At 42.4% G+C, this 21552-nt stretch overlaps 1 protein-coding gene across 1 annotated transcript in view; it reads left to right on the top strand.

Moving 5' to 3' along the window:
* The window catches only part of stac (SH3 and cysteine rich domain), a 39424-nt gene that overhangs the window by 12396 nt on the left and 5476 nt on the right, over nt 1-21552 (top strand). The window contains exons 3-8 of the mRNA XM_036542547.1: nt 6893-6993; nt 10245-10326; nt 10492-10607; nt 13503-13584; nt 16017-16084; nt 20625-20719. Coding sequence (XP_036398440.1) covers nt 6893-6993; nt 10245-10326; nt 10492-10607; nt 13503-13584; nt 16017-16084; nt 20625-20719 — 544 coding nt within the window. The remainder of the gene's footprint in view (nt 1-6892; nt 6994-10244; nt 10327-10491; nt 10608-13502; nt 13585-16016; nt 16085-20624; nt 20720-21552) is intronic.

The following is a 21552-nucleotide window of genomic DNA, read 5'->3' as shown; positions in this document are numbered from 1 at the left end:
GTGAAACTACAAGAAAAAACATGCATAAAATATTTTTGGGGTTAAACATGGCAAGTTTTGATAAATTGCAGTGGATGTTTGTTTATTGAGCATGTAGCGGTAGGTCCTCTGATTCATAAAGAACTTCCTGAGCACTTGGGCTTACAATAAATGCATTAAGACAATCCATAAAAATGGACGCTTGTAGTGCGGCAGTAAAAATCATTTCCCACATTTCTCAGAATAACTTCTCCAGCAGATGTTCCTCATCAGCAAGCACTGATCAAGCCTGAAATAGATCCAAGTGTGTTTATATGGGAGACAGAGGGAACAGCCCTTAGAGCAGTGTATCTGAGGATAGGAAGGATATTTCTCCATAATCATGCCATTGTGAGGTGAGACTGTCCAAATCCCAGCAGACCAATGACCATATGCCTCTGATATGCCCCATTAGCTTCACTCTAACGTGAATGCCAGTTTTAAAATTATTAGCTACAGCATTCACCGAGCCATGACTAAGAGATAGTAATTATGAAGGAATCTGTTTTCCAGTAACATTCAGGAGTTTCATTCTGTCTCGAAATCAGGGATTTTTTTCATGTAAAAATGTCTTTGTGGAATTCGCATGCCATTTATAATGGAAAAAAGTACATTTGATTTATTATTCTTATTGGATTTGTGGCCTTGATGAAGCGATGCTAAATCATAATTTGTTGAAATTAAATTGTGAGTCAGGCGAGACACTGGATCTTGCCATTAGGGGATGTTAATTCATCCCTTTGAAAGAATGTAATTATACTACCAGGTATATGAAATGCCTTCCAGAGAATAATTTGATTGTGCAAATGAAACCAAATCATGTTCACAAGACATCAAACTTTTACTATGTCTTCTTTCTGGTTCCATATTTTAATAGTGTTTTAATAGAATGAATGCAAGGCAAAATATAAATAAAATGCTCTGTTCAGGGAATGTCAGTGGTTTGCCAGCCTATTTTCCACCCAGCAGTGAAAGGGAGTTCTTTCTTTATTTGGGGTGGAGATGATCAGTCAATCAGTGAGTGAGTGGGTGAGTGAGTGAATGAGTGACACTTACTTTAGAAGCTGCTATAGAAAGGAGGAAAAAGGAAAGTGTTGCAGAGGCTGGGGGATCATTGGTCTTCCCCGTCACTAAGGTGGGCCTGTTGTGAGGTTGAACACAGCATCAGGTACACCATGTACACAAGTGATTTCTGCCTTGATTTCTGCAAGTGATGTTTGGTAAAAGAGACCTTTTTCAAATGGCCTGCCATCAACAAATACAGTACAAATTGCATTAGGTAAATGCTTTTTTCAAGATAATTAGTTGGCTCCCAGTCTCTGGCTGTGGGCATCTTTGTAAAAGCCGAAGTCTCTCCGAGTCAAAGCCACATGAATTACATTTCAGATTAGCAGCAACGCCCAAAGCACCTTGACGGAGGCCGCTGCTTTACTCTTCTCACTTAGGTATCGATTGTGGCCCCTGGCTGATTAAGTGAATGTCTGCCTTTTACATCGGAGGAAAGAGAAGGACTTTTTTTTTTCAAGCAGCTGCGGGCAGCAAATAATTTAGAGTTCAGAATGGGGTAATAAATCTGAGTCAACCTTAACTGAATAACTGAGCTCATGTGCAGTATTCCTGGTATAACTGTGTGTGTGTATCTGTCTGTCTGTCTGTCTGTGTGTTCATGTAGCTGTTAAACAGCCAGCTGACCTTTGTCAAATTTAAAATTGACATTAACGAACCCAACTTGGCAGTTACCTAACTGAAATGTAGTAAAAATTGGAATGAAGCCGTGTCATGACTGGAAACACGCAGAAAAGCATGGATGCTGAAACACAAAAACTGCATATAGTGATGGAGTGTTCTTTATTTCCTGTATTATGATTGTTACACACAGAAATCTCCCCAAAACATTGCATGTATACTCCAATCAATATGGTGCATAACAGACAATTTACTTCATTAAATGATCCATTCAATTGTATTGAATGACAGGAACACAAATCTGTTCAGGTATGTGCATCTGCGCAATATTAGTGTGCTTTTATGTTACCAGTATAAAATTATTGCATTTCCTTTGCAAGTATCCAAACATGTGTCCAGGTTCAAGAAAATACAGATTATTACTGTATATTTCTGAGATGGATGAGCAAAAAGGTCAGTAGCTGCAGGAATGCCTGTACAGAAATACTGTGTCCAAAAGCACTGATCTAAATTGAGGTTATATTTTGTATGCAGTGTTGTTGGGGTTAGGTAATCTGATCATGGCCTGGTGCAGGGGGTCGTTTCTGCTGATATCACAGCAATTCAGTGTTTGGAGATTTTCTTTGTTATTCCGTTCATTTCCAATGTAGGATGACGCCTAAAGTCCATTAATTGTCTGGCTTTGTAACAAGCTGAGGAACTTGCAATGACCTGCAGGTCCTAGTGCATCCATCACTCTTACATCCTTAATCTGAAATAATGTGTCATGGAGACCAGTTTGATACTGTATGCGCTGGTTTTAGTTTTAGCCTTTTGGTAAACAAATGAACTTTTTTTTAATTACCCCGTTTCATTTAAAACTATGTACATAGCATTAAATCTGTCTTATTATGGTCTGGATTACCAGTCTCCCTAATAGTGTCATCTCTAGGATATGAATGTGGTCATTAGATAAGAAAATCCAGGTAAAATGGGTCCCTTGCAGGATCGCTGTGAAAATGAACTGTGCCAGGAGGGAGGGAGGGAGGGAGGCTGTTTTCCGCTTGGCTCTCGTCCAGGCTATTACTGCAGTGGTAATGAAAAAAGGGCAGGTGAGGGATCTTAGCCAAGCGAGCAGGCGGATGAGGGAGTAACTCACCATTTGCGGTGGGTCTGCTCTGTGCCGGCCTGCACCGGGAGAGGAGCTGCATCTGCTCCCACACTGCGTGATCTTACCAAGCTCCGTTATGCATGGAGCAGGACAAGGGCCAGATTTGATGGGATCTAAATTGTTTCAGGCAGATGCTATCTGGCCATTAACCCTGCAAGCTGCCAGCCAGGTCTTGAATGGTAACAGAGGCCGGTTACTGTCCTGAGTCGTGGAGCTCAAAGTCAGCTGGTATAGCCTCCCTAAGTGAAATGGAAACAGAAAACACAGTCCATGCTATGGGTCCTTGACTTCACTCAGGTAATCCCTCTTTGAGCAAAACTACTGTGACCTTATTGAACTTGAGACTTTCGTTAATGAGGATTATGTCTGGCTTGACCGTCTCTGTTGTTGCACCAGCCAGTAAAGCGTGTGGCTGCCATCTGTGCTTTGATGGGGAAGTGCCACTGCAGGTGCAGAAGATGTTTGTATCTTGAAAACAGAGGTGTAGGGTGCTTTCTGCAGAGACAGCTTTTCCAGACGCTGCTTACCAAAATACATTAAGTTTTATGTTTTACTGGAAAAACACAGGAGGTTTGTAAAATTGAACCAGTGGAGATGTGTTTATACTGTAGTATATATTGTACATATTATACACACAGACACACAGTACCAAGGACACAGTAGCTCAATGGCCCTTACAAGTGAGCTGTACACATCCATTGCATGCTCAAACAAACACTTATGCTGGGTTTTATTGTCCTGCTGAACAGAGCAATCATAGTAGCCACAGCACCATTTAGCCCACTCCTTCCAAAGAGCTAAAGCTGAGCACCACTGGGCTTGATTAGTATGTGAATGGAAAATGTCTTTGGGAAGCAAGGTTGCTGTTGTTGGCCCAGTAGTGCGCCATCTTCTCTCTTGGTCATGAAGATGACCACTGTGCAGTGATTGGGACATTATGCTGTAGGAGACGGCATCTTCTGGTTAAGACCTTTATCCAAGGCTCACTGTGGTTAATTAGCAATAACATGGCTCTTATTGAATGAGTAGAGGTAGGTTTTCTGGTTCCAAAATCCAAAACTGGTTTTCTGATAATTCCCAAATCAGCTCCTTCAACTTAACCATCCATCCTACAGTTGATTAACTAATCAGTCCCTTGTGTTCCCCACCCATCCTGTGTCCCCTGGCCATCACTATAAATACGAATCGAGTCTCTGCATGCATCTTTCCAGGTCAGATAAAGTTTAATGAATAAGTAGGAATAAAGCAACTTATAATGCGTGTTTTTAAAAGATGCCACATCGGAAGAATATTCGGGCCCCGGAGAAGTCCGCGAGGTAACGTTTCCCCCATCCCCAGGTGCGTTTCTTGTGTTTACCACTACTTCCTCTCGTGACAGAGAGGAAGGCGTTATTTGCAGCTGGTCCTCACCTTACCCAGGTATCAACAGTCATACAGATCCATTTCCTGCTAGAACCCTTGTGGTTGTAGTTGCGGTCAGCTCCTATTGTTTCAGCCGCAGTCAAAGATACCACTGCTAGGATTTCCATCTCAATATGCTTAATCGGCGGCAAGGTAGAAGACTAATGAGCTGTAGTTTAGCACCATGTGGCCAGATAGGAGACTGCTCTCCTCCCTGGTGTTAGTTTCCTTTTCTGGGTTTGTGATGGAGTAATGGAGCTGTCCTGCCTCTGGGCAATGACACTTGCGGAACCCGACACATCATGCTTCATCATGACAGGGGAAATGATACAGAACGCTAGCTAAGCTATTAGAAAAAAATAATAGATTATGGGAAATGCTTATGGCAGGGGTGTTCTATGAACATGAATCATATTTGGTAGAAGGAGCGAGAGTGTGTCTGTTTGTGTTTGTGTGTCTGTACAACCACGTGTGTGCGTGCGTGAACATGTGTGCTGCTGTGTATTTTTGTGTATCTGTATGTATGTATGTGCATGTACATGTGTGTGTATGTGTATGCATGTGCCTGGGTGCGTGTTGTTCTGTGTGTGTGTGTGTGTGTGTGTAGGTATGTTTTTGTGTATGTGTGTATGTGTGTCCAGGGCAGCTCTCTAAGCGTCTTCAATGTGGTTAACATCCGTTTTGTGTTGTGGACATTTTCCTGTTCCTGTCAGAATTGCATGTGACCCTACACACCTGTTTAAGCAGATATGTCTGTGGTGTTAGCCTTTCAGTGATAGACCAATATGCAAATATGTCTGCTTTAAAAAAACATGACCCACAGAAGTCTGGGCTGGGCTGGGCATGTGTCGATTGACAAATCAATGAAGAGCTGGATGCAGAATGCATTTTTTACCCAAAGTAATGAGCCTGTATGCAGTACCATGACGATGTCATCATGAGAACCAATCCTGCTGGAACTGTGGAGAAACGGTTGTGATTTTTAAGTGGGGTCGCATGAGGACACATGTTTTATCAGGAACAGCAGGGACTTGGTCCCTCCTGGAAGGTCAGGGCAGTGGATGGGTCAGAGGCCTCTGGGAGCATCTAATCAAACTTGCTATGGAGCTTTGTCCTTAACTCTCTGGGAAGAAATTAAAGCAAGTATTGCAAATTTGGGACTGGCTGGAAAGAATCAGCTTAGTGCAGGGTCAGGATCAGGATCATGCATATTAATATGAAGTTGTCTCTGCTGTTTTTTAACTCCTGTGGCAGGTCCCCGCATCTGCAAGAGGGGCGTCAGTGACGCTCTCTTAAAGGACAGCCTGGATTAGCACAGATGCAGTGACATTCATTCAGATGTACGGTTAATACCCCTCAATAACTCCACCAGCCACATCCCTCAATACCGTTTGGCACACTGTCAGGGAGATGGTGGAAAGTATACTGTAATTACCATTTATTATGCCTCAGTACCCCCCCCAACCACCACCACCAACATTACCCACTCTGATTGTCTCTTAACTCAGAGTTACATAACTTCTGAATGCAATTAAGCCTAATATGATTAATCTTCATTTACCCAAACTTCTCTGACTCATACAGCGGTCCAATTATAGCAATTGGAGCAAAATGACTATAGGGCCAATCGAGCAGGGAATCACTTCACGTTGGAGGTTTTTTTTTGGGGGGGTGGGGGGCTACTGGATTTGCAACACATACAGAAAGCGACTGACCATGCGGGACTTGGTGGGGGAAGCATATTGAATTCACTGTGGAGCGTTTTAATGGAATCAAGCGGGGACGTGGCGTACGGGGAGGGGAAGGTCAGGCTTATCCTTTTTCTTTGTGTCTGATGTAATTTACCGCTGGCTGACTGAGGAACAGACAGGTTTGGTCCCCAGTCATCTCAAGTAGAAAGCTCTGCTGAGCCTGTATTTACTTTTTTGTGTTTTTCAAGATATATGGGTATAGATATAGATATAGATATAGATATGGATATAAATGTAGATATAGATATATGTATTGATATAGATATAGATGTAGATGTATAGATATAGGTACATATATAGATATGGCATATTGCATTGATTCCAATGCAGTGGCTTTTCTGACCTGCTCTTTAAAAACTTCTGCTTTCATTTCTGACAAGTTGTATTTCTGCTCTGTACAATGTTGATTTTCTGTTGGACCCACCCAAACACACCCAGATTTTCCCTCTAAAACAGTTCAATTTAGCCTGATATGTCACCTCTGGATGACTGGACTTGCTTTATTGGATTAGATGGCGGCTACTTATTGTATATTTTTAATCATGCATCTGCATGTGAAATCCATCCCGGTGATAAAAAAGGCCAACTGATCTCAGAACAGTGCCTACTCTGAAATGATGCTGAGAAAAAACCTGACCTTGAACAGTCAGACACATTTTACAGTGCTCTCACTGTTTTGCTTTTGACGGTTACACCTTTACACAAATGACATAGAAGTAGGATTGACTTGAATGCTATGTTGTATACAAACACGCACACAGGTTAAGGTGATTTGACCGTTGTATTTACACAAATAGACACAGTTAAAGATGATTAGATTGTTTTACCTTCTAACAGACACATGGGCACATGTGGGTAATGGGACTGTCTTGGATATTGTTGACAGGCACCACAGCCAAGCACGGGCTCCGCTGCAAAGCCTGCAAGATGGGCATCCACCACAAGTGTGCTGACGGAGTGGGCCAACAGAGGTGCATGGGGAAGCTGGTAAGAGCTTCATAATCCTCATTTCCATCATCACTATTTTTATCATCCTGCTCTTCATCATCATCATCATCATCATCACCACCACCATTATCATTGTCATCATTGTCATTATATCAGTTTCATCACCATGACAATCATCACCATCTTCATTTCCATCGTCATTATCTTTATCGTCCTGTTCATCATCATCACCACCACCATTATCATCATCATCATTGTCATTATATCAGTTTCATCACCATGACAATCATCACCATCGTCATCATCATCATTATCATCATTATCATCACCATTTATCTTCATCAAAGAGGACCATTTCATCATAAAAAGCACAGCTCTTTCTTCCGTTTGACTGATTTGAAAGCGCTTGCTGCTTTTTTCAAAGACGTAATGTGAAGCCTTTATCACTACCAAACAAACTGGTTACTCCTGAGATAGGTAAATGAAGACAGTGTACTGAAGCTGTTTATCCATGTTGTGAGATGTAGATTGCAGACGGGCTCATTTGTCAACTCTCTGATTTCCAATCTGTTCTGACAGAGAGTCAAACGGAGGCTTTATGCTGGACACTGTGATCAGTGAGGCAGGGATACACAGATGATTGTGTAATATCATGAAGGCATCGATATTATTGCCAAATTACCAATGTGGTAATCCTGCTGTTATGTCACTAGCGGCACAAAGAACACACAACCGTGAGGTGAAATACACAAGAGCAATGCAGCAACATTGCAGATATGTTGTGAGAACATTATCTGTCAGCTGGGGCACCCTGGATCCTTCTCCCACCTTTGACTAACAAAAGCCTTCACAATCGATCGCCTTAATGCGACTTGGAAATGGGCAGAAATTCCATTTCACGTGATGCCCGTTTCCTTGTCTCCAATCTTCCCTCCCTGTTATTCTGGGCTATTAGCTGTACATGAGGAGTTCCGCGGCGCGATTCATCACGCTGTTTTTTTTTTTTTTCCTCCATCTGTGAGCGGGTGTGTGAGCGCGCATTTTAATGAGGCAGTGATGGCCGTGCATGCCAGGACGCGTCCCTCACTCCGCCGTCTTCCACCGCTCTCTGGGGGAAAGACAGTCACGACCGCGCTCGGTTTTAGTCACTCGCATGTCAAAAGAAAAAGAAAGGAACTCAATCATGTGTGACTGGATCAAACAGGACCCCCCTCCCTCCCCACGCACCCACACAAGTCCCTCACCACCCCTGCCCATGGGTCACGTACGGAACACTAGATGAACCGTGGAATGATCTGGATTCTGTGGGACCTATGGGGTGTACATCAGCGTGTTGCCATCCACTGCAGAGACACATCTTGTGCAAAACAGAAAGAAAGCCCCCCCCCATGATTTTCCAGGAGACACAGGGTGACAAACTGCACCGGGATGTGGTCATCTCCCAGGAAAGGAAAAATGAGCATGAGGGGTCAGGCATGAAAGAGGAATATTCCCATTAGAGTGAGCTGTATTTTTAGTCTTCTCTTAGCATGGAAAATAAAAACTTCATTATTTATTTTTCTTGGCTGTTTTTACTGAATCATTGGAGTAATAGAAGAAAATTTGCTTGAGACGCACAGTATAACTTGTGAATTTAAATTCCTTAAAATCAGTTTCAAAAATTTAATTTTCCCACACTTGTTGATATTTAAGCAATTCAGAAGCACAAATTTAACATAAATTAGTATTGTTTAATAATCTACTGCTGTTTAGTCATAATTGCCTTAAAAATAAGCAGATGGAAAACCTCATACATCAGACATAAATATATTCATGCAACATTTCCTTTTATATTTCCATCAGTGAGGCCTTCAGAAAATGGCTAACCAGTTGAATGATTTCAAATTAACCAAGCCAGAATGGCTGTTGATGGAGAGGTCACATCTGTTAAATTAGAGCTTTTCATGAAAAACAATCAGACAGCAGTGATGATTCTTATTTCAAAGTATGCTCTGCATGAAAGAAATTGTTTTTATGTGTGCACCACACATATAAATACTGAATGTTCAATGCAGATCTTTGGGAAATGCCACAGTTTGTTTTATAGTGGACTTGCAACAGATTTGAACTGGTTAATAAAGAGGTTGATCCACTTTTTTTGTATACATGAGGATTTCATTAATTTCAGTAATGGGATATGTGAACACGTTTTAATTTAGATTTGTTCTTTTTGATGAGCTTGTATCTGAAGCGTAATGTTGCAGCACACAGGGTCCCTGCTGCTGCCATAGAGTGACCTTCTGTTAGCTTTTCAATTTAAGTACACAATTAGTTGATAATCAGAATCCATTATGGATGCATATTGCATAATCTATTTGGTGAAGACAAGCACAGCACTGCTGACATGCCCCTTAAACACAAAACTGGGCCTAAAGGCTGCAAAACGGCTACATCCACATGACATCACTTTATCCTGTGTGTTCTAAGGGGCACTGAAGTAAGCTCTGCAACTTTGTATTAGAGGAAGAAAGGAAGAAGTTTCCAGTCAATAATTAGCCACCTTCCCCAACATAAAAGAGTGAAAACCCAGGCTGTTCAGCCCTTTCCTGGATCAGAGAAGAATTAATCCGATGGGAGACGAGAAATATTGATTTTATCAGGGTTGGGAGGGCAAATAGAGAAGTAAATGATTCACATCAAGGGGACATCCCTTGTTTGAACTCTGTGGGACGTGCCATGTGGAGAAATGGCGGGAGGAGGACCGGCGTGTGGCCTCTTAGTGGCTCATAGGTGACATTTGACTCTGTCCACTGCACTAATTACAGTGGATTTATTAGTCTGTTCCTTCAGGGCCAGACAGGGTTACAGACCCATTATCGAGTGCAGCTTTGAAACCCAGAATGTGCCACTGTGAGCCAAGTGCACACCACACAAAGCTGCATTAATAATCTTCTACATTTGCATTATTTCATATGTATGTGTTACTGTGGAACAACTGCTCAGGATGTGTTTTTTGTTTAGGTTTTTTTTTTTTTTGTTTCAGGGTGCAGGGCAACACATGTCAGTGAAAGAGAGACAGAGAGAGAGGGAAATAGACAGACAGGGAAAGACAGAAAGGAGGTCACAGGGTGGATATTTGAGCGTGTGTTGCTGACAGGGTGCGGCCCATGTTGCCATATCGATTGGCTCTGCTGATGTGTTTATGCTCTCTCTCTCTCTGTCTGTCTTTGTTTCTCTCTCTCCCCCCTCCTCTCTCTCTCTGTCTGTCTGTCTCTGTGTCTCTCTCTCCATATTTCTCCCTCTCCTTCCAGCCCAAAGGGTTTCGTCGGTACTACAGCTCCCCCCTCCTCATCCAGGAGCAGTTCGGCTGCATTAAAGAAGTCATGCCTATTGGTGGGTATCTGCTCATCATCCCTAATTCTCTGTGTCTGTCCTCCCCTCTATGCAAACTGCTTGGCACAGGCTGAGGGGCTCAGGACCTTAGTGGACGGGGAGGGAGGGAGGGATGACAGCTTTTTAATTTAGGGGTCTTTTTCTCTCCGCCCCTCTCGATTCCAGCCTGTGGGAGCAAAGTGGACCCCGTGTATGAGGCCCTGCGTTTTGGGACGTCGCTGGCACAGAAGACCAAGAGGACCAGTACCGGCAGTGGCTCTGACTCGCCCCATCGAAACTCTGTACGTTTTTTTGACCGTTCTACCACACAACACAAATCTGTGTTCCTGTTGAGTAGGCGTGTCTCTAAAGAACATTAGTCCAGTTGCTCTTCCGTGGCACACTCAGACATGGGTCTGCTGAGATGCAATGTGGAGCCAGTGAAGGGTGAGCTGAGCTGACGGAGGATGGAGTTGGCCGTGTCCGCATCTCTACGGCTCGGGCTAAAATCACGCTTCACAGTACCCTCGTGAAATCACTCACTATGTGGTTTGGTACTCAGCCGCACTGCAGCTTATTAACATAGCTCCCATATTAACCCTGTGGCTTCAGGTTTAGCGGCTGGGTTGCCAGGTTCCCACCAGAGCTCAGTGGTCCGTTTCCTTGTCTCCCCTCATAATGAAGGATGGGGAACAGAGGCCAGCGCACCTTGGCTGTCCCACTTTAAAAACTTGGGAAAGAATCCAGATCCCCGAGACAAAGCACTACCTCCACGTCCACAGCTGTGTGGGGTGATGGATGTCATAAATGCTCATTCATTGATTCAACAGCGGGCGTCCTAGCTTAATTAATCGGGGGCTCAGTAACTCATGTTGATGTATGGCTACGATTTAGCAGGCAGAATTTATGGCAGGCTCTGGAGCTATGTGTGGAGACGCACTTAAGAGTGAGTTCACCTTGACCGAAGAGACAACACTAGCAACAGTGGATCTTCTTCACACATATTCTAAAGCTTGTACAGTCTCATCTGTGGTTCTCATTCATGTTTGATTGTGTGTAATTCCCAAGTGAAATATTTAGTTACACCAAATTATATTCTGCGTGAAATCTTCCTTAAACTGCTATGAAAGATGAAATGAATGCAGTAAAATACATTATGCTTTTATACTTAACTATGTTAAGCATTAAAGGAAGTTGGTTGAATGTACACAGTTAGCTCTGAATTCAGTTCACAGCTGTCATTAAAAGCAGGACTTTTTCAATGCAAACAATTATTTTGTTAAAACTGGGGATCACTGCACTTGGCAGATTACTATTGTGCAGCACACGCACTGCCTACTGTGTGAGGAGACATTATAAGTTATTTTCATGGCATGTTCTTAGTAGATCCGAACTAATGTGGCAATTAAAAAAGATATCTCAGTTTGAATCAGGAATAGTGGGAAAAGTAGAATTGGTAGTGGAACATGAAAAGCCCACCTTGAATACACAGAGTAATGTATCTGGAGCTTTACACAAAATAACATGTGCAGAAACATCATGCTTTAGCCAGAGAACAAAATGAAATAAACTAGTGTAGAATCTGAGCTGTAAGGCAGGCTACATCCACCTCTCTGAGATGGTCAGCACTAGATATCCCCGCAGCAAAGTAAATATTACCAATAAAGGCAGCGTCTTTCAGGAAGGTGCAGAGGTTTGTGAATATATATTCCTGCTGAGAGATCTCTGGTTATAAAAAATGCTACGATTCCAAACCTTTTGTAGGGGTGCACACTCCTTACAAAGACTTTGTATAAACATGCGGCAGCCATGCACTGTGGCTTTAATCGCTGGCACAAAATAAAAGCAAAAGGGAGCTTTGCTGTGTATCTATTTAATCTCATGCATTTCTACTGCTTAAACGAGCCTCGTTGTCAGAGAAAAAAAACAACCTTCCATGGCAGTCTGGAATCCCTGCAGTCTGCTCGCAAACAGCTGACGTGGGCCAGCCACTGAAGGCAGGCTTAAAACCTCAGGAAGATTGTGATCGCTGCAAGAGTCATAAAAATAAGACTGAAGTTTATCATTTAGACAGTGTGCTGGCTGAGAACACCGTTTTTTTTTTAGGGAGAAATTGATGCTTTAGAAATAAATGACCTTGTGTGTTGGCTTTCACCAGGGATACAATGAAAAAGAGCTCTAATAGAAAGCAGAGTTCTAAACAAGCTTCTATCATGCTGCCTTGAAATTCTGCTGCAAGTGACCCCCGACCCCAGCACAGTGATCCAGAGTCATGGACATATAATGCAAATCTTTAGGCAACTGCAAGGTTTGGAGCTGAAATACACATAACACATATTAGGAAACAGTTTACACAGCGAGACAATCAAACCTTTGGTTTAACCATTGCAAATTTTTGTGTCACATTATGACCTTACTGTATGTGTAAGCTTTAAAGATATTGCAAGTGTTTAAGCAGAATGTAATTTAGGTCTTTTGAGTGACACATTAAAGTAAATGTCTCCCAGCATTGTAAACATTAGGCCACATATTCAGTGTATATGCCAATGTGGGTGACCCAATCAGATTTAACTGATGTTCTACATGTAAAGCTTAGTCCAACCAAGCTGCAATACTTTAGGATTCTGCCAATCACAGATCAGGACAAATGGCATTGGAGCATACAAACGTAAGCTACAATATGGCTGCAGTCACAAAAGATATTATCAATTTAGATTAACATGGGAAAGTGATTAGTATCTAACATAAATATCTTTACATTACATTATTGTCATTTGGAAGATGCTCGTTTCCAGGGCAACTTAGGCCTAGGCTATAGTTTTTACATGTTATCCATTTATACAGCTGGGTATTTGTTGAGGCAATTCTGGGTTAAGTACTTTACTCAAGGGTACAGCTGCAGTGCTCCAGTGGGGAATCAAAACAGCAACTTTTCGGTTGTGAACCCTGCTCCTTGCCACTATGTTACATTGCTGCCCTGTAATGGCATCAAATGTATCACATGGCAACAAAAGGAATTTACGCACACCTGATGTGAAATTTTCTCTTTGGTGTGGGTGGTATGTGCAAAACTGCTTTGGGTCAGTTACAAGGTCTATAATGTCAGGTTTTCTTCCTGCGGGTTCATGGGAACAGGAAATGCATACTCACTGAAATCCTGTGGCCCGCGTCTGATTGTTCCGTTTCTGTCCCAACAGACCAGTGACCTGGCGGAAGTGCCTGAAGAAGCCGTGGCCCACAGCAGCAAGGCGGAGCTCACTAGGAAACACAGCGACAACGGTGGGTAAGATGGAGAAGGTGTTGATGCAAGACTTTGATGTAGGACTAATCTACTAATGTACAGCCCTGGCCAAAATATAAGTGCACATCAGTTACAAATTGAAGTCAGCAGTAACTTTTTTTTAGAAAAAGTTACTTCTAAAGTAATTCTGTCTTCAGTTTTTTGTGGGTTTAAAAATTAAGCCTGCATCTGTCAGTGTCCTGAGCTTCAAACATTTTCTAACATGTAAAAAGCAACATAAAAACTGTTGAAATTAATGTTGTATATTTCTAAGGATTTTATGATATATGATTTATGATTGATATGATATGATTTTTTCCTCCTACAGTAGAGAGCATGGGTAATATATTATAACTTTAGTACAGAGTATGAGTACCATTATACAGGTTTTTCTTCATTCCTGTTCACCAGAAGCAGATTTTGAACGCATATTTTGAACCAGTAAGGACAAAAACAAGAACTAAGTTGGTTGTAATTCCTGCCTCCCAGAGCAAGTTGAGAGAGAGAGAGGGAAATCACACTCCCATTTTGGATGAACTGTGGACATACGTTTAGGTTCCCTCAGTGGATAAAGGCATCTTTCGCACTGATAAAACACACACAATGGCTTCAGCCACAGTGCCACGTGCTACGTGCAGTATACTCATCACTGTAATGCCTTCTGCTGTTCCCTCTCCATCTGAGGGGCAGTTTGGGAATTCCCCTGTGGTTGCTAGGCCCCTACTCCTTACATGCCTTCTACACTAAGAGGGCATGATAAAAGGTGCTGGGCTTTAAAAAAAGTCACATTTTATTACAGTCAGTGGTGTCCCACACTTCCCCTGCAGTTGTCACACGCCTTTTTCTACTATGAGTCATCACCCAGGTCGGTGCACTGTCCACTCCATTGCTTACAGATTTCTACCTCACCGAGGAAGAATTTCATTAGCAACCGTACAGACCAACGCCTAGTGATGCTGGTGTGGAAACACATTGTAACAGTTGCAGCCGTCTTAAATAAAGCATCGCAGGCAGACTTTTGATTAGGAGCTGTGCTCTCCTCTGATGCAGTTGGCATTGGACCACAGAGGCCCTTTAGAATAAGGGCTGTGCTGAGGTGACACAGGAGAGGGCATACGAAAGTGAATTTAATCTCTGGCTAGTGCTTTAAGGCACCTGCTTCTCCCACTAGGTGATGCTTGACTGTACATTTAGATATCCTGTCAGCCTGCAGATTTCTCTTCCCTTAAAGGTATTGCAATCCTTTGTGACAAGTTGAAGATAAAATTTCAAACAATGTCAGAGATGGAAGCAAAGACCGCTGATTGTCAAAATAATGCAGCACTTCAAAAACAGTTTAATGTGATGTACTCCATGAACAGTAATTTATGCACAAACATCCAATTGCCAGATCGTTCTGTGTCAGTGTGTGTTTCTTCCAAGATGTTCTGAAGACTAAAAAAAAAATAAAATGACATTACATAAATGTTATTTTTGGAGTGATTCCTGTTAAACTATTTTTGATTTTTATGGTTCAATTTAAACATAACAGGTTTGTTTAACTGACATCCTTATCCATGGTGGCTTTCTGTATGAGACTGTATTACCTCACATACACCACAGACGAACACCTGTCTACATCTTGCCCAGAATTTTTTAGATATATTCTGAACAGGTAATGATAGTGCAGGTAACAGGTAACACTGTCCTTTGTCCTTATCTTCCGTGCTTTATCCATTATACTTCATGACCAGCCAGGTCTCTTCAGGTCTCTCTCCTGTCATACTTACACTGTATGTGGGTCAGCCCTGCAAAGCCAAACCCCAGTATTTTAAGATGATGTTTAAAGAGAATGGTGTCATTTTTAAAAGCCCCAAAAAATCATCAGTCTCTTAGTTTGCCCATTTGGCTCTGCAGTTTATTTAATGGGTGAAAAATGTTGGAACATCCTCATCATTGTTTCAGCATTTCATATACTGTTCCTCCTCATAAACTCCATAGCTCTGAAAAGCCAAATGTGCCAACTGAACAGTGCACAGATCCAGCTAGTTTTCATGCGGGCAAAGTGCACTTTTAAAAGAGAATATCCTCCGATTAAAATGCAGGCTTTTGTGAGGACGTTAAATAAAAAAGGTCATGCCGTGTCCTTCCCGTGCCTCCGGGGGAACATTAGAAAAGATTTATTCTGTATTTTGTTTTTGGTTTTGGAACACAAAATAAACTGAAAATAAATCTGCACTCATGAAGCACATGTTCCATTTCCACCTGAAGACGTCTGACAATCTCTGTCAGCCTGGATTTTTCAAAGGTGGTTTGTATTCCTGGAAATGAAATTCCAGGAATACAAAACCTCTGGGGTGGAGTGATATTGGCAATTGTGAGTCATTTTGGGTCAGTTTCACAAAGAACTACTGTCCCTTTTTAATTGATTAATGTATTTTGTCTTTTCCAGTTTTTACGCCTCTAGAAAATGGAACTGAACATTTTCACCCAGGGGACCGGAAAATTGAAGACTCACCGGTAAGCAGACCCACTGAATATATATTGCTGGCATCCTTGAAATGTCAGTCATTGTAAATTTTTCTACTTAACCCCTGGTGTATTGTAATATATACCATAGAATCTGTCCTTCAAAATGGCTAGATATAGAACTGTTCTTATTCAAGAGGTAGTATGCCATACGAGGGGAACTGATTATCCAGATTCCCAACCCATCAAAAGAGAAGTGAATGTAATTTAATGCCAGGACTTACAGAGATGTCTGAGTTGCCCAATGAAAAAGAATGGAACACATAGAAAATAAAGATCCCTGAGGGTTAGGATTGTGATGTCACACATAATGTTCCTCAGATGGTGCATCTAAGAAGGCCCTTTGTCTTTGCTATTCACTTTAACGACTCCCTACAAATTTTATGGCACATACCACTGACTCGCATTGCAGTAAAAGTATAAATACAACCTGTCAGTGGAGCTATCAATGAGAAGCCATTGTAACTCAAGGTGAGAAAAACCACAAATATTAAATCCTGGTTCAATGAAGCCTTGTGTGACGCTAACGCTACAGTATTTGTTTTTTTCATCCTTTTTTAATCATACCGCAGATGAGGAAGCTGACAGCTCGCGCCACAGAAATGATGGGCGCTGCCTTGAGCCCGCATTGATTATTGGCCGAATCTTGCCAGTCTGTGTCATTTATTATTTCAGTTTTTTTACGAAAAAGTGTAATGCTACTGTCTGGGGGAATTAGGAGGGGCTCTGATTGGAGCGGCAGCACCACACATTTTCATCCTGAGAGGACAGGGACTCCAGAGCCCACCGTGTTAGCCAGCGCATGCCGCTTGGCCAGACTCCAATGCTGCTGCATTTCCCAGGAGTCAAGAAAGACCTCAGCCTGCAATAACAATCTCTACCCCCAGCTCTGCCAAATGCTATGACAAAAATGGATAGGCTCTGACCTGTAATATTTATTTTCTGACAGTTTATTTTGTACAGTATTTATTTTCTCCTCACGTCCCGTACCCGATTCAGAATTTTTGGCCGAGCCTTTGCCAGTGAGGGAAGGGGAAGCAATCACACATCCCTTCGTTTACACTGGTGCATGTAAAATGCAGCAAACCCAGAATTAGCCTTTCAGAGCACCTATGGTCTTTTTCTTTCCCTCAGTGGGTGACAGCTTTTCCATCAGCACTTTTCAAAGTTGGACTAACTAAATAAAACTGTACATTTACATCTCAAAAAGTTGTGTGCTGTGCATTGCCCTTTGTAAAGCACATGATTTCTCACGGGCTCATAATACTACAGGCTTCCTGCATGATGTCATCATTTCTAGAGAGCAGCAATACTGCAAAGACTGTTTTAACAGGATACTATTATCATTATTCATAATTAGAGCATAAAGAGACAAAAAGTAATAAATACTACTAGAAGAGTTATAATATAATGAATTTACTGTGCTTTTCCGTTATCATTGGAAATGGTAACAGAAGGACCCTATAGTATCAGAGTAGCTAAACGGCAATGCTGTATGACAAATAGGATTGTATCTTTTCTTTCTCACAGCAAAAGAGGAGATGGCTGATGAGGTGTTTATCAGCTCCCTCCCACACACTCACACACTCACACACACACACACACACACACACACACATGCACACCCCCGCAGCCTCATTGCAACAGCCAGGTGAGAGATGGCATGTGTCTTTTTGCATTTATCTGAACCAGCTTGCTGGAACAGCTGGGAGGAGGTCAATCGCCCCGTCTGATGTTTGCTCCATGATACAGGCCTGGCAGACGCTTTCTAGACAGGGCGATATGCTGAGGATAAAAACGGCCCTCTGCAGGGTAGTACTGCATCTGCTGTGAATGAACTGCACTCTTTATAAAATGAAAGATGGAAACAGGGGCCTATTGATTTTTTTTTTAAAAAGCACACCTAGTGTTTCCCTATCGTTTCTTTTCAAAAGGTCATTTTATGTCCTTTACAACCCATGACTACTCAAACTAATTTCACTGGATCTCTCTGTTTAACATTGGTGCTGCTCAGTCTGGCATTTGTCATTTATTTCACCTTCCTGAAGGCATAATTACAGACTTTCTGTATATTGACAGTACGTTCTGTATGTTGACAGGTAGCCCGCTCTGCGCACTCCACAGTGACATTTCTGTCTTCTATCTCTGAAACTAAAAGCGATCTGATTTGCTGGCAGGTTATGAGGATTCCTGACGGGAAGTGGTTTACCACAGAACATCCATTGTCAGTGTAAGACCACAGACAGCACCAGAACCTCTTGTTACCAAACCAGACACCTCTCAGATGGAGGATAGAAGAAACACTGCAGCTGGTCATTGTAGAATATCTGTTGCATCATTTAACGCTTATTTCAACCACGCTCACTGGAGACGCAAGAGCCAATCAGCAGCTGGGTGTTCTCTTCCGTACTGTGAGCAGTACGCATACTGAGAAGTGCTAATTCTGCCCATTTCATTGTCCCAGTGGTATTTTCATTCAATAAAGCACTTTGATTAGTCTTTACTCACACCAGGACATTTTCCCATGTAGGCTTTTGCCTGTAATAATTGCAAGGAACCTGATGAAAATGTCTCCATTAATAACAAAACAAAAAAAAAAAACTTTTCTGTATCTGTAACAGACCTGCTGTTCCTTTTGTATGTGTGAGCATTGCTTGCACTGGGGAGGCACCAAGGACCTCCCCCACCTTATAATCTGAGGGTTTTTTTTTTTTTACTATTGCCATGGTAACAGCGCTTTAGCTGCTCATTAGCTGCCCATAGGAAGAAAAGCGTCAGCAGACACAGCGGGAGTCACAGAGAGTCTGAACCAGGGGCCTGAGGGTCCTGCAGTCGGGAGTCAGCACCAACCAACAGTTTGGAGGGCCAGAATCAGAGCAGCCTCTAGTAAGGAGAGAATGTCACTTCTCATTGCATCCACGACGCATCACGATTTATAACTGTCTGCAGCTCCTTGGTACAAATGCGGTGAGAGTACACTCAAAAGTGTCACACAGGGTGCTGTAATCACTAAATTTCTCATTTGGTAATAGAAATCACTTCTGAAAGATGAAGACATTTAATGCAAAACTGGGTAACAAAAAGAACGTGGTGTACGGCCCAGTGGTTCGCTGTCAGAGTCATTATTGTCTGTCTCTTTAGAAATGAGTGATTCATAAAAATATCCCCCGATTCTTGCCACCACATATGGTCAGCAACAGTGTTGTGCAAGTTCACACTTCACAGGAGCGAGCTCAAAGTTCAGTTCACACAGATTAAAATGAACAAGTTCACGTTCATAGTTCACAATTTTGAATTTTGAACAAGTTCACAGTCCCAGTTCATTACTTCCATTTTTTTTTTTAAATGAGCTGCTCTGAGCTTATCTTTTTCAGTAGAACCTCCTCCTGCCCGTCTATCCCCAGCCCCCAATCATTGCCACTTCCCGCTGGTTGTGTACTTGTACATTCATAAGTTGTGTATTTTACTAGTGGAAGTGCAAAAGCAAATAATGTAATATAAAGTTCAAATCACAAAGTAAATTCCTTTGTTACTCGACACCATTTGCACTAGCCATTTTGCAAAAATTGTTTAAACTAGCCAGTGTTTACAGTGCACCATATACCCTATCATATAAGGGTATTGTCCAGGGACTATTTTATGTGTACGTCTACATGCGCAGTGATTATTACGCACGATATGGGCAGTTGGTTGCGAGCTGTCAAACTGTCTAGCTGATGAGTTGCGCTAATAAAAACGTCTCAAGTGTGGAATAATGCCGCTCATGTTTACACAATGTCGAGCAAGTACGTTACCCCCATAACACTTGGGGAAAGGGCCCGTGAAGTTGACAGCCTGCTTCCTGTACTTCTGTGGACTGTAAAAACCCTGCAGGTCTTGCAAATGCCAAAGCAGCTAAGACACTTCCAGGCTGCACATTCTTATGCACTGCCAAACAGCAGAATGCATTTCCATTGGGTATGGAGTAAACTTACACACATATGGCCCAATGACTCTAGGCTCTGCATGAAAGTTATTTGGCTTTGTGCAGCATGTGTGTGAAAATGAAAGTGTGGCGCTATTGTACACAACACCCTGGAGCGACCTGTCTTCCAGTCAGGGTGGAATATGGTTTGTTGGCACGCTTGTGAAGTTCTGTCTGGTGTATGTATTAAATTTGTAATGCTGTGTTAGTCTGTTTAAAAGGAAGGTGTAGTTTCTATGTAGTCCAGACCCCATGTATGCCTGATGGTCTTTCTGTGATAACTGTGGGAAGGCACCAGCATCGCCATAACAGCCTCACACTGCTGTGCCTCTATTAAGCCTGTATTGTCAGAAACATGCTTCTTCTGATAATCGAGGAAAGAGCCAACGGTTTGCTCCCTGACATGTGACTAATGAGGATTTCTCCTCTTGGGAAAACACAGGTCTTTGTCTGTGACAGGCCCCGCGACCAATCATGTTAGTCCTGTCACGGTGTCACAGAGGACGGCAGGTGGCCGCTGCCGTTTCTTGCACCGAGCTGACAGTTTCCTGTGCCACCTTTTCACAGGTGCGGAGACAGGTGAGGAAGGACGTGCTGCAGCTGAACACCTACGTGGCCTTGTACCGATTCGTGCCACAGGAGAGTCACGACTTGGATTTGAAGTGAGTGGGAAGCGCTCTCGTCTGTCTCCTGTGGCCCCTGGGGGCAAAAGATAGGCGACACACACACGCACGCTCCGTATATCTGTCAGCTCACTCACGGGATTGACAAAAGAACAGCACAAATCTCCTAACACAGAGAATCAGAGTGCAATCCTGCCATCCAAACCCTGCTTATCTGCTGCATGTCAGGCCAAGCCTCCCATGCAATGGCTTCTCTCTGACAGAGCAGGCTGTTTGATTTCTTCTGTTTGCTCGCACGGTGGCCTGGAGGACGCAGTTGACTGCACCTTTTGAACGCTGTCAGTGACTACAAATTGCTTCCGCTCTCCTTTCCCGAACACACAAATCACACGGTAGTCGGCCATTGTGTGTCACTTTACTGATATGCTGATGAGCTTCAAAGAGTTGGATTTTTCACATTAATTGCTACCAGATAGGGATCAGGTCTTTGTGTGTGTGATTGTGTGATGCAGAAGAGCATGACATTTCATCATTATTTCTGTGCTTTTGTGTTCTTATCTTTTTGTCCTTGTGTTTTGTGTGTCTCGGGTGCCCACACGCACGTGTGGTTAACCTGTTAAACAGGCGACAGACAATATTTCTGTAACATTTCTGTGGGACAAAATTTTTAAAAAGTATTTTCTGATTATGAGATTGTTATTAGTAAGTAGGAATGTAGAGGCTTTCTTAGTACTGATGATTCATTTAGACAACTGTTTTCCTTTTATCAATTTGTATATAGGTAAATACAGTATGTATTCTCAATTTCAGAAGAATATTAAGAAAAGTCATTTGTTTTCTGTGCAGAGTTATGCATGAAATGAATAAATGGC

Source organism: Megalops cyprinoides, chromosome 12 (assembly GCF_013368585.1).
Source record: "Megalops cyprinoides isolate fMegCyp1 chromosome 12, fMegCyp1.pri, whole genome shotgun sequence".
NCBI lineage: Eukaryota > Metazoa > Chordata > Actinopteri > Elopiformes > Megalopidae > Megalops > Megalops cyprinoides.
This window is presented reverse-complemented; position numbering and strand designations above follow the sequence as displayed.